This window comes from Triticum dicoccoides, chromosome 4A (genome assembly GCF_002162155.2).
Source record: "Triticum dicoccoides isolate Atlit2015 ecotype Zavitan chromosome 4A, WEW_v2.0, whole genome shotgun sequence".
NCBI classification, from domain to species: Eukaryota; Viridiplantae; Streptophyta; class Magnoliopsida; order Poales; family Poaceae; genus Triticum; species Triticum dicoccoides.
This window is the reverse complement of record NC_041386.1, coordinates 510,102,417-510,116,546: the sequence shown is the minus strand read 5'-3', so window position 1 is coordinate 510,116,546 and position 14,130 is coordinate 510,102,417. Positions and strand designations below refer to the sequence as shown.

Below are 14,130 nucleotides of genomic sequence, written 5' to 3'. Positions count from 1 at the left end.
TGATTGTATTCTGAATGATGTAATGCTATATTTATATATTGTTTGAAGTGGCGATTGTAAGCCAACTCTTTATTCCTTCCTTATTCAGTACATGAGATGTGTAAAGATTATCCCTCTTGCGACATGCCTACTATGCGGTTATGCCTCTAAGTCGTGCTCTGACACGTGGGAGATATAGCCGCATCGTGAGTGTTACACATGACCCGTGGCCTCTGCATCATTTCGAAAAGGAGGTCGCCGCTGGATGCGGGAGGAAAAAGACTTCGGCAACCCCATAAATTTGAATGTATTTTTTTTTTAAAATTGTCAGCGTGTTTTTTGCAAGGATTGTCATTTGTGCTAGTTAATACATGGCATTTGACGTTTTTCAATCATCAAAGAAAAAGAAGAAGACCACATTATTTGATAAAAATATCCCCGTTCGATGCCTAACATGTCGGCTCCCATCTCACTAACCTCGCAGTGTGAGGGAGAGAGAGATACCTCTTCTCCTAACCCCATCACCGTCACGTGCAAACTAACCAACTCCCTCCAACCATCCCGTTCAAATTACAGAAAAGCCCCTCCGTTTCACTCCGGTCCGCTTCCCCCACCCACCGTCCTCCGTCCCGTCCATGGTGGCGGCCGAGCACCAGCAGTAGCACCGCCTCTGCTTGATGGCGCAGTACAGGCAATCCGGCGGCGGCTTCTTCGACTCCCGCGGCGGCGGGGCCCACCACCCGCTCCCGGACTACCACCGGGCACACCCCTCCAAACCCTCCCGGATCCGCCGCCCCGGCAAGCCCGCGCGCCGCCGCTCGCCGGCCGTTGCCGCAGCTGCCGCTGCAGTCCTGCTCCTCGCTGGCGTCTTCATCCTCTCGCGCCGCCTCTCTCGCGACCCCGCAGGTTCGTGGTTTCACACTCCCGGCACGGTGGTTTCTCCGGGGATGGGTTGAGGCGGTCCGCTCGGTGTTCTTGTTGCTTCGACAGGAGTAGTGAGAGAGGAGAGAGCAAATGGCATCTTTGACGCTCTTGGGATCGTCCATGGCGTGGCTGGATGCGAATGGGATCCAAATTCTGTTCGGTTGATCTGGTTATCTGTTAGTTCGGTTGTCTTAATGCACCACATGTTCGTACTGCTTTGCAGAGATCGGAGAGGATTCGGGAGGCGGGGAGGGTTTGCCGGAGTGGAACCGGAGCAAGAACTGGAAGGAGCTCAAGTTCGGCCATGGCGGTGGTGGCAGGAGTGCGCGGGATTCCAGGTACTGGGACCAGGACGATCGACGGCGCGACGAAGACTACTCGGAGGACGAGAAGGAGAAGGTCTCAGGTGCAGCTGGAAACACTGCTGATGCTGGTGGTGGCAGTGAGAAAAGCGTGAGCTCTGATCCCGGTATTGAGGAGAAAGGGTTGACCTTGGATACCAAGGGTGGTACTGACAAGGAGGTTCCAGAGTTGGCTGAAGGGGGGAAAGGAGGCACCTTGTACAATGAGGGTGGCAGGAAAGAGCTGGAGCAGTATGAGGCGGCCTCCATGGGTGCGTTGGGCACAGGAATGAGGGAGGTTGATCCAGATGATGAGTATGATGATGGCATTGATGATCCCGATGATTCTCAGATGCATTCTGCCGGTAGGAAGCTTGGTGATGGTATTCATGAGAACATAGGGAAGGAAGAGAATGCTGCCTTGGAGAGACACATGAAAGCAGCAGGTGGAAGGATTAGTGATGACAGTGATGCTGTTAACACGAATCAAAAGAAAGCTTCGGGTACTGGTGATAAGAAACATGGGTCCAAGAAGAAACCAAAGCAGAAAAAGTCTGGTGAGTTGTTCTCCCTTTTCAAGTTTGAAAGCAAGAGTCGGCCAATTTGAATTTAGGATCATGGTTTTCTTCCCTGAATTGGCGGAATTTGATCCCATTCACTTAAAATAACATAAGATTTTTGTTGTTACTATCGTAATAGCTTTATGAGGTAATTCAGCTAGCTAAGTAGCTATATATATGCGTGCTATTTTTCTGCTGTAGTGAGATCATTATTTTTTTAGAAACATGAGATTTGATTGTAAGAATCTAATAGGAGACGCTGTTAGCATGTATAAGATGTGTACTGTACGTAGTGACTATTCAAGTGTTGAGTCATGAATAAAATATGAGCATGCATATTGTACCCAGTGGCTACCTAAATATTGCGACATGCATGACATGACCGTAATACTGGATGTCTTGAACATGTTAGACTGCCAACTGATAGGCTTGTGGCATAACATCTTCATAGTTTGCTGTTGGATTTAAGAATCGTAGATATGGTACTGATCTTGGATGACCAGGTTTTTGCCTGGTGAATTAACTGAAAATGTTAGCACGCAATGGTATCATGATAGTTGTATTATTTATTATGCAAGTCAAAATCAGTATCTGTGAGCTTTCTTATTCGGTCTATCAGTACCTTTGCTATATTCTATATACCTAAGAGAGTCATCCCCACTAACTTATTTATCTCAACATGCAAGCATGCCACCTCACCATACAATTATGAATGGGATAAAGCCCGCCTCAACATGGAATTATGCATGGGAAAAGACCCACCACAACATTCAACCATGCATGGAAAAATGTTTCCCATTCAATTATTATACTTACATTCAATAAATATTTTTGCAACTATACATAATCAAATATAATAAATCATATGTATTTTTAATTTTGGTTCTCATGTTATCAACCTAAATATTCATCAACCAATTCCCACGGCAACACGCAGGGTATCCTCTAGTTTGATAATTTGTTGTACCATAAGTTCTGTTGATATCAAATATGACACTTTTTTTGCAATCAAGCTTGTTTCATGTCTTTAATATCTAATCATAAAATATTTAGCCTCTGTTCTTGATGGTTACCTAATTTGTTGGAACACATTAACCAGGTTCAACTTGTGAAATGAAGTTTCTGAACTCCACTGCTCAACTTGTAGAGCCTGCAAAAAATGAAAAATTTGCTAGCTTTAAGTTGGAGTATGTAGAGATTGAACAAAAACCAGCTGGATCAGAAAATTGGGAGCCAAGATTTGCTGGCCACCAGACTCTACAGGAAAGGGAGGAGTCATACGTAGCTCATGATCAACAATTGACATGTGCTTTTGTTAAGGGGCCTAATGGATCAAGCACTGGTTTTGATATATCTGAGGATGACAGGAAGTACATGAGCAAATGCCGCATTGCTGTATCTTCCTGCATCTTTGGAAACTCCGATCGTCTGAGGACTCCATTTGGCAAAACAGTATGGCATTTCTTGGCACATAACTCTTTGACAAATTTACACTTTTATTATGATTCCTCCATCCTGTATAAGTTGCAATAAGCAGCTTATAACAATTTGTTTCTGTAGGTTCCTTTGTTCTTGGTATGGTTTGTTGCAGAAAGTTTAGGATCTCATTAGCCTCGCTTTACTGTTATAGTCTCTAGGTACTTGTCAAAGTTAAAGCAGTATTTTCACTGCTGATTAGTTTCACATACAGACATAGAAAACCTTATATAATAGGTCTATGAAATGCAATCACATCTCCATTAATAGTATAATGATGCTATCTTTCGCTAAGTCCTTTAATGTCGATATGTGATACAAGATTGAAAACTCACTTTTCACATTTTTCTAAAATCACCATAACCACACTCTAAACTTAAGCAATTCCTGACCTTTTCTTTTGCTATGCCGCAACATGAAGTATCCTGTAGTATCCATTCATCCATTTAAATTTCTTTCTATGATATCTTTGCAGATTACAAGTCTCTCAAAGAAGACAGTTTGTTTTGCTATGTTTTTGGATGAAGTCACATTGCAAACTTTGCTATCTGAAGGCCAAAAAATGGACAGCATGGGTTTCATTGGTGTATGGAAGATCATATTGATTAAGAATATGCCTTATAATGACATGCGGAGAGTTGGGAAAATACCAAAACTTTTGGCGCATCGACTTTTCCCATCGTCAAGGTAAGAGCGAGTTTCTGCATAATATCTTCTGTCCTGATTGCCATGCATGTATTTCAGTGAAGGACTCAACTGTAGTTTTAAGTGTTATGCATGTAATTTCCCCATTGACAAATCATAACCTTGTGATCTCCCAAAAAGTCTTACCTTTTGCTCAACACACACTGGTTTGCCATGTGTTTGTTTTTCACAATTTAATCAAGGTTGTTTTGCACCAGGGAGTCAGTTGTCCCAGTCCTTATCGGGACAAGTAACAGTACATACTATCCAAAATTATCGAAATCCAAATTTCAATGTCAAATTTAATTTGTGGCGCCCTATTTGCTGTTTTGATTCAGAATATTGGATGGTCAGTATGCTAGCATAAAACTGCATGATTAGAGGTTTATGAGAAAAGGATGATGTTGTCACCATGTACCAATTCGGAAAAGATGATATTTGTAGTTAATTGAACAAAAATACCGTGGCTACTTATCTGTGGTTGCTGTAATTTTTATCAAATGGGTAGTTAGACAGCTCTGGAAAATTATTGGTTAACAGCATAATTGGCTGAGAACCAGTCAGCGACACCATATAGGTCCAGTAGTTTCAATACAGAATTTTGAACCCTTTTCCACTCCCCTTCATATCCTGGGACTTGGGTATTTGTTCCAGGCAATACTGTCACATCGGGGACTCATCCCATCCCCATCTGTATTGTGTGCCTGTCTGCTTATATCTTTGCTCAGAGTAGTAATCCATCTTGGTTTCTAAAACTCGATAGTGTCAGTGTCGCTGTCTCGAATACGCAGACCTGTGTTGGATGAATAATTGGTTTTCTGTTTCTGGTTTGTTCTCTTCCTGTCCAATAGCAGTGCGAGCACTGGCACAAAATGCCTGTTTCCCATGGTTTGTTCTCTCCATTGACACTGGAACACTAGCTTTTTTATACCCAGAGATTGTGTGTGGTCTGCTCTCCGGTATCTTTCTTATACTCTGAAGAAACCAATTGGTGGTGACAGTCATCCACTTTGGAATCGTACCAGCTGTCTGATTTGCTGCCAACTTGATCATCACCCATTTAAAATATGTTTTACAAAACACCCTGAACTACCATGGTTTTTTCTGACACGCCGATCAGCACTTCAGTTTGGTAAAATATATAATCTTGTAAACATGTACGTCTTTTAATCTGTAGCATAAGTTGTAAATATGTAGTGTTTTTTTCTGCTAATGTATTATCGTGCTTTTTGTAACTCACAGTATGAAAAGGTAAATGTGCTTTGTCAGATAATTAGTGTGGGGCTTGTGCTTTAGTTTTACATCTTTAATGTGATGAACCATCCTGTTCTGCAATATTGTTTGTCTAAGAACATTACTTGTATCAGATTCTCGATCTGGCTGGACAGCAAATTGCGACTACAAACTGATCCTATCCTTATCCTAGAATATTTTCTTTGGCGGCATGGTTATGAATATGCTATTTCCAATCATTATGATCGGCACTGCGTATGGGAGGAAGTGGCACAAAATAAAAAGCTGAACAAGTTCAACCATACAATAATTGATCAACAGTTTGAATTTTACCAAGCTGACGGACTGACAAGGTTCAACTCATCGGATCCCCACAAGCTGCTACCAAGCTGTATGTTCTCTTACCTGCTGGTATTATTTCTAGTGTATGAATTGTGTTGACCTAAGAGATCTTTTTCCTCTTGTTGCAGATGTCCCTGAAGGTTCTTTCATCGTGAGGGAACACACATCGATGTCCAACTTATTCTCTTGTCTGTGGTTCAATGAGGTTGATCGCTTCACACCTCGTGACCAGCTCAGCTTTGCATATACATACTTGAAGCTTAGAAGAATGAATCCTAAGAAGTCGTTTCGCCTCAATATGTTTAAGGTGGGTGTGGTAAACCATCATAGCTAGGATTTATACAATACATCCGTTTAAGTTTAATCGTTATCCTATAAATTTTCAGGATTGTGAGAGGCGATCAATGGCAAAACTATTTCATCATCGATCGGAAGAGAGACATAGCAGTGGACAGCTAACAAGATAACAAAGATATTTTCAAAGGGTGGGTTTAGAGAGAAAGCAGAGATAGCACAAGGATTATACCTTTGGTACAGCTCACGAAGTTCAACCACTGTCAACATCTATGTCGGGCCAGGGAGTCGATGCTGAATGGATGGCCGCAAGCGATCGCATGTACATCATGATCCTGCAGATTAGTTCCGCCGTTCTTTTTGTACTCTACAAAGGCGGATTAGGAAATGCTAGCTGTTTGGTTTCATAAGTTCTTGTTGCTTGCCGTGAAGTTTTGTTCATTCTTTTGGGGAAGAAACGGTCTGGCTGCACATGAACTCCTTGAGCCGGCCAGGCTCTGTGTACCATCATATGGTGTATTCTCATGTAATCCAAAATGGTTTAGTGAAATGTAATATTATGACAGGATGCTGCACTCTGTAATTCTCTCCAGGATAGGAAGTTAGTGATTTTTTGCATGAACTTTTGGAATCTTCAGTCTTGATTTTTTATGTGATCTACAAAATCAAATGACCTAAATTTGTCTGATATTTCCAAGCACATTACTTTGTGTTGAATGTGCAATAAACAATATGTTGCTTCACAAAAAAAAAGGCATAGGTGCTCTTGCTGGTTCAGGCTTGAAGCTATTTAACTCGTGGAAGAATAAATGAAATGTCATTTGCTTTATTGATCAGTCCCGGGACACTGTCAATACAAGTTACAAACCAAATTAAAGTGCAAACACATAAAACCACACGCTACAACAACTTCTACACCCTTTACAAAGAAGGAAAAAAGATACAGAAATTTCAGCTGATCGATGAATTAGCAATTCAGGATATCAAATCCAACATTACAAACATCACCAAATTTTTACACGGGATTAAAATCCAGAGGTAATTAAAATTCACCCCGATTCAGTTTTGTGAGGACCTTGTCTCTGAAGATCCCCAGCATCTCATTCCTGCCCCTGATCACCTCATCAAAGACCTGATCAAGAACACAGTCGAACATCTCCACCCCCTCCCGGAGCTCGCCGGACCTCGTCCTCAGCAGCTCCACATGATCCTCGGACTCTTCCGTCTTGCCGCCGATCATGTCCCTCACCGCCGTGACGACACTCTCGTGCTCCGCGATGCTCGCCGGCAGCGCCGCCACACGGTCGTTGATCGCCGACAGCGACTCGCGCCACGGCCGCAGCTGCTCTGGGACGGCGGCGCGGGCGAGCGTGCTGCTGCGCGGGTGCGCGCCGCCGACGCCGACGTCGTCGTCGAGGAGGGAAGGGGGTGAGGCGTGGGTGAGCGCGTGGAGCACGGAGGTGGCCACGACGGCCATTGTGATCTTGGCGACGAGCGTGACGAGGACCATGCTGCCGCTTCCGGTGGAGCTGGAGATGATCTTTCCCCCCAGCCGCTCCGCCTCGCTCACCACTGCCTTCACGTCCGACAGCTTAGCGCGGACGGCGGCGGCCGGCGAGGACGGCGCGTCCGTCTCCTTCGGCGGCCCGGCGCTCTCAGCAACGAGCGAGGCGGCGACACCCCCGGCGCCGGCGCAGCCCACCTGCGCGGCGAAGTCCACCACCATGCAGTAGCGGTGCATCCGCGACACGGCGGACTTGAACGCGTTGCAGAAGTCCAGCAGCGCCGCCGTCTCCTGCATGTACTGCTCCAGCCAGTCCTCGCCGCCGCAGGGGTCGGCCCACGCGTCGGCGCTCCTGAAGACGGCCAGCAGGTCCCGCTGCATCCGCCTCACCAGGCGCATGGCGTCGGCGCACCACCTCATCGACACCGCGGACCCGCCACCGCCGTCATCATCTTCGGCGGACAGCGTGGCCTCCAGGTGCGCGAGCCCGTCGACGAGCGAGGAGCAGAAGGCGGCGAGGAGAGGGCACTGCCGGCGACGAGCGCCGCCTGGTCTGAGGCATCTCATGGCCGCCATGCTCATGCATGCATAAGAAGATGGAGCAAGAGAGATGACCTGCGTATTTGCATGGTTTGGTTACTTGGAGGAGCAGGGAAGATGGATTTTTTCAAAGGGAGGGAAGAGGAGGAGTGAAGCAAGAGAACAACTTGTATACTATTCCATGCACCTCGTCTACTTTGCTTAACCTCTCCGCACTTCTTCTTTTGATTTGACCTGGGACCGGTTCTTTTTTTTTAAAAAAAACTTTTAATCATGACGGTACAATGAACATAAAAAATAACAAAAACTACATCCAGATTCGTAGACCGCCTAACGACAACTACAAGCATTGAAGCGAGCCGAAGACACGCCATCGTCATCGCCCCTTCCTCGTGGGAGCCAGGCAAAACTCGTCGTAGTAAAGAGTCGGGAAGTCGTCGTGCTAGTGCCCCATAGGACCAGCGCACCAAAACAGCAACCATCGTTCTTTGCATAATTTGACCGGGTTTTTGGTGTTGAATCGAACCGGTCAAAAGTCGGAACGACATTTTTCAACCAAATGAAGATTGCAAGAAAGGTGTGCTACCAAATTGAGTCAATATTCATAGGAAGCAAACCCAATTCAAGAAATTGCAGAGAAGTCTGAAATCCAAAGTCTGGATACTGTTGCAGATGGTAACAGGTAGTACTCACACGGTCACACCTACCGAAGGGGGTTTGTCCTGGCAAGTTTCAGTAGCTTGGTCCAACCAACCAGCCTTCACCTTGGTGTTTGTCCAGGTGTTTGGATTTGGATGTAGGAACAACCATTAAGTTATTGATTGACTTGCAAGGATGGATGGGATGGGGGGCCCTTTTGGGAGTGATGCCCTGACAAGGGAAGTAGTTCACTCTAAGTCTGTCACTGATTAAAAATGGCCCCATGCATGCTTGGCGCAATTCCTTCAAAATGATACTGGTCTTGGGGTTCATCATGAATATATAAACCACATTAGTCCAGCTGTTTGGGTTGGAATTATGCTTCCTAATTTGTGTGGATATCTTGCCTCCAAAACTTTGTTTGGATCGAAGGTTTGGGCTCGTTTCTGGTCAAAATAAATATCAGTGCCTTTGTTAAAAAAATAGTTTGAGAACACGCAATGTGTGCCTTAGCTTTATAAAAAACAGAGGTAAAATATAAGGGCATCTCCAGCCGCGCCCCCAACAGGCCCTCTCCAGGCGTTTTTGCCGCGCCGGCGTAAAAAAAACGGCCCAGTCGCGCCTCCAGAATCCCGTTTTTCGCCGGCTCGGGCCAAAACTGGTGCCGGCGGACCCAGGCCGAACCCGGAGCCCTGGGGGGCGCTTGGGGAGCCGGCACAAGCGAAAAAGGCGCGTGGGTCCGTCCTGGCGGCGACCCGAGGGCCTTTTCCCGCCGTTTCTTGACGCTTTTCCCTCGCATCTCTCCCGTTCGCTCGCCTTCCTCCCGCCATTCTCTCCCTTTCTCCCGCCAAACCCCCTCCCGCTCGCCTTCCAGTCGCCGCCATGCCGCCGAAGAAGTACGCCATGCCGCGCGCGGCGGCAACCGCGATTGGCGCCGTGGCCCAGCCGAAGCAGAGGAAGCCGAGGGCGCCGCCATCGAAGCCACCGGGCCTGTCGAACGCCGAGTGGAGGGTGGAAGTTCAGCGACGCGAAGCAGTCACCACCGACCGGCGGAACAGGGCCATAGCCAAGAAGGCCCGCGACAACGCGGCGCGCGCGACGGCGTCTTCCTCATCGGTCGACCAGGCGGGGATGAATTCACCCGTCGTCAGCCACGCCCAGTACGCGCCCTGGGGACAGCAAGGCGTTGGATCTCCATGGGGTTCATCGTCGCCCGGCTACGCCGACGGCGACGCGCACGGTGGGTTCAACCCAAACGTGCCCTTCCCTCATGGTCACCCCGCGACGCGCACGCCCTCGCCCGCCTTCGTCGGCGTGCAGTACCCTCCATACAACTACTCGCTGTCCGCCGCCTACGCGTCCACATCGACGCCCCATCTCTACCGTGGACCGCTGCCCTTCTCGCACCTCGGCGACACCGACGACACGGGAGCCGACATGGACGACATCATCGCGATAGGATCGACCGCGGCCGCCGCGTCTCTCGGGTTCGCCACCCAGGACGAGGTAGTGGATCTCAACGGCGACATGGAGGCCGAGCTCGGCTACGTCTACGGCGAGGACGCGCACGAAGCGCAGGAACCCGAGGAGGAGGAGGAGGACGAGGAGGAGGAGGAGGAGGAGCCGGCTCCTGTTCCGACGAAGGGGCGCCAGAAGAAGAAGAAGTGGGCGGCTAGGTTAGGCGAACCGCGCATCAAGTGGACGTCCAAGGAGGAGGAATGCCTCGCCGAAGCATGGAAAGTCGTCTGCCTCGACCCGACCACCGGCGCGAACCAGAGCTTGGAGACGTACTGGGACCGCATCAAGGCCGAGTTCGACGAGCGGAAGCTCGTTGACCCCTACTTCAAAAGCGTCTACATGCAGCGCGGCTCCAAGGCGATGGCGAACCATTGGGGGCGTATCCAGTTGGTGTGCAACAAATGGCATGGAATCATCGAGGAGGTCGCGGCTCGCCCGGAGAGCGGCGCCAGCGTTGAGGATCAGGTACGCACGCCGTTCGCCCGCATATCTTCGTCGTCTACGCCCGCCGCCCGCCAACTGTTTGTCCCTCCGCGCAGCTGCTGCGTATGTTCGCCATGTATCGGGGCGACAACCAAGACGCCGACTTCAAGCACCTCCATGTCTACAAGCGCATTGACAAGTGCGAGAAGTGGGCGGAAGTCTGACGTGCCCTCGACAAGGCCAAGGAGACATACAAGCCGGATGCGACGACTCCGGGCGCGTCAGAGGGGCGGCCGGACGACCACAAATTGGCAAAGAAGGGGAAAAACACCGACGCGGCAACCGCACGAGTGCAGGAGTCCATCGAGCATTGCCTCGCCGACGCCCAGGCCCGGGCCGTCCTACGCGAAGAGAAGACCGAGGCACGGTGGTTGTCGCTGATGAAGAACAACACCATCAAGCTCGACCTGCTCCGGACGAACGTCACCGCGAAAAAGAGGAACACCGACATGGCTTTTCTGATGGGCAGGGCGGACATGCTCCAGAGCAACGACGAGAAGCTCAAGGCGTGGTACCTGGTGCAGCGCGGCCTCATCCTGAGCGAGCTGCCGACGGCAACACCGACGATGCAAGCTCCATCGCCCACAACCACACGGACGCCAAGCCCGAACGACGCCTCTACATCGCCGCCCAGCAGTGCCGAAGCCGCGCCGACACAGCCCAGCACCGAAGCAGCTCCGACACCGCCGAGCCCGCGCACGCCGACTCCTCCAACGCCTGGCGCCGACCCCGCCGAGTGAATCATTGCGCATGCGAACTTGCGGCGTGCGGCACCCTGTTTTTTTGTAACGCCAGACTACGTCCGATTGCCAGTTTTGTGGCGTCTTTTGAGAGCGGGAACGGCCAAGTTTAAATTTTCTGCATCCTGGGGCCGGCGCTTGGGGGCGTGACTGGGAGCTAGTTTGCCCCCAGGGGTCGAACTAGCGCCGGCACGCCCCCAGGCCGCTCTATTTAGGCGCCCTGGGGGCGAACGGCTGGAGATGCCCTAAGAACTCAGGCAAGCTCCCACCACACACCAACGAGTAGCAAACACCACTCCAACTCAAACACACAATACAACTTCAACTCCAACGCATAAGGGTCTGTCCTAAACTGATCAACAAAATCATGTCTCGACCAACACCGGCCGCTTCCAAAGAGCAACAACTCCAAAGGAGTTCTCTTTGCCGACACACATGTTGGAATTTGCTAGTGGGCTTTTGGCCCAAAACCCAACTAAAATTCTGAAATTCTATTGGCCCATTCATGCACACATGTGAGTGAGACTAAAATTTAGTCCCATCCCATAAGTTGAGAGGGAGAGTCGCACCTCTTTATAAGGTGAGCTCTTCTATTATTTGTATGAGCATGAGAAGAGAAGACCTACACGCGCGGTCCTCCTCCTCGCTCGCTTCGCCACGCCACGTCTCGCCACGTCACGACGCGCCGCGGGTTGCAGGAATGAGCCGAGCCGAGGACAGAGCATGCACATATTCTATATTTTTGCTGCTCGGGAATAATTAATAAGTCATTAATTAACAATTAATGGACGCGTTAATTACTCAACCGTTTCCGATCCTTTTGGATCGTGGGGCTGTTACTTGGACGTGGGGTTTTCTCCACGACCTACCCGGCTCGCATTATATAGTCAAGCAGACGTCTACCCTAGTCGCCGCCGCATCGTATGGTTTTACACCACCATTCCAGAGAATTACACCGCCATGCAAGTCTTCTCCATCCCCCTTTCCTGCGTGCACCGCGAGAAGGGATAGCAGGCCTCCAGAACCCCGCCTCTCGTGATCCTGTACGGGAGAGGGCGATCAGGTTTTTAGGGAGCGTCCTCGCGCAACTGCTGGCAGCGACGACTTCGCCAACGACGACTTCTTCCCCGACCTCGGCAACCTTATCCTTAACGACATGGGCGACAACATCAACGCCGGTGGTGCTGCTCCCACTGCATCGTATGTGATTCTATCCCTCTTGTTCGAGATCGTGGTAGAATTCATGTTTCTAGTATGTGCCCTAAATGTGATCTGTTCATCTACTATGCTAGTTCGCATGATTAGTTTAATCTCTGCTAGTGTTGTCATGATTTATCTTCTGTTTATTTGGATTAAATCTCATAGTAATTTTCTCATATAGGTAGAATTCATGTTTCTAGTATATGTCCTAGATGTGATATGTTCATCTACTATGCTAGTTCGCATGATTAGTTTAATCTCTGCTAGTGCTGTCATGATTTATCTTCTGTTTATTCGTATTAAATCTCGTAGTAATTTGCTCATATTTTCAACAATCCAAAAACGTGATTATAGGCAATTTACACCGACTAGTTTTGCTGCGCATTTGAAGCCGCCTACCTTTAAGGGGGGTGCAATATAAGAGGTGGCGCATGAGAGCAGTGTACTGGTTTTAGACCATGTGCTGCTATGACGCCACTAAGGGCAAGCCTGAGGGCGATCTTAATCCAGCACAGTTGAAAGCTTTTGAGAAGATCGATACTCTCTTTAAAGGCGCCCTTCTGAGTGTTCTTGATGATTCCATTGTGGATTCGTATATGTCATTTGACAACGGCAATGACATGTGGGCTGCGCTCGAGGCCAAGTTTGGTGCCTCGGTCACTTGCAGCGAGTTGTACATCATGGAGCAATTCTATGACTACAAGATGACTGATGAGCGCTCTGTTGTACAATAGGCTCATGAGATACAATCATTCTCCAAGGAACTTAAGTACTTTAAGTGTGTGTTGCCGGACAAATTTGTTGCCAGGAGCATCATTGCCAAGCTTCCACCTTCGTAGAACAATTTTGCTACTTCCCTAAAACACAAGAGACAGGAGTTTTCCGTTTCGGATCTCATTGGTACTCTTAATGTTGAAGAGAAGGCGAGAGCAAAAGACACCCGTGCTCGATTTGCCCAGGGAGCTTCTTGAAGGAAATATGCCCTAGAGGCAATAATAAAGTTGTTATTTATATTTCCTTATGTCATGATAAATGTTTATTATTCATGTTAGAATTGTATTAACCGGAAACTTAGTAAATGTGTAAATACTGTTGGGGAACGCAGTATTTCAATTTTTTTACCTATGATCACGCAAGATCTATCTAGGAGATGCATAGCAACGAGAGGAGAGAGTGTGTCTACGTACCCTCGTAGACCGGAAGCGGAAGCGTTTAGTAACACGGTTGATGTAGTCGAACGTCTTCGCGATCCAACCGATCCAAGTACCGAACGCACGACACCTCCACGATCTGCACACGTTCAGCTCGGTGACGTCCCTCGAACTCTTGATCCAGTTGAGGCCGAGGGAGATTTTCGTCAGCACGACAACGTGGTGACGGTGATGATGAAGTTACCGACGCAGGGCTTCGCCTAAGCACTATGACAATATGACTGAGGTGGAAAACTATGGAGGGGGGCACCGCACACGACTAAGACAAATCTCGGAGTGCCTTTGGGGTGCCCCCTGCCCACGTATATAAAGGAGGGGGAAAGAGGAGGCCGGCCTAGGAGGGGCGCGCCTATAGGGGGAGTCCAACTAGGATTCCCAATCCTAGTTGGAGTCCCCTTCCTTTTCCAAGAGGGGAGAGAGAGAGAGGGAGTAGGAGAGGGAGAAGGAAAGAGAGGGGGCGCC

The 14,130-nt window shown here is 48.8% G+C and overlaps 1 protein-coding gene and 1 pseudogene across 1 annotated transcript; one reads left to right on the top strand and one right to left on the bottom strand.

Annotated features, from left to right (window-relative positions):
* The first annotated feature begins 522 nt into the window (after positions 1-522).
* LOC119286463 lies at positions 523-6,455 on the top strand. The gene is made up of 7 exons (XM_037565841.1): positions 523-885; positions 1,127-1,801; positions 2,904-3,256; positions 3,756-3,967; positions 5,332-5,588; positions 5,668-5,846; positions 5,926-6,455. The coding sequence occupies exons 1-7, from the start codon at positions 657-659 to the stop codon at positions 6,004-6,006; spliced, it is 1,986 nt and encodes a 661-aa protein (XP_037421738.1). The 5' UTR covers positions 523-656; the 3' UTR covers positions 6,007-6,455.
* Positions 6,456-6,639: 184 nt separating this feature from the next.
* Positions 6,640-8,019, bottom strand: LOC119286462 (annotated as a pseudogene).
* Between the last annotated feature and the right edge of the window lie 6,111 nt (positions 8,020-14,130).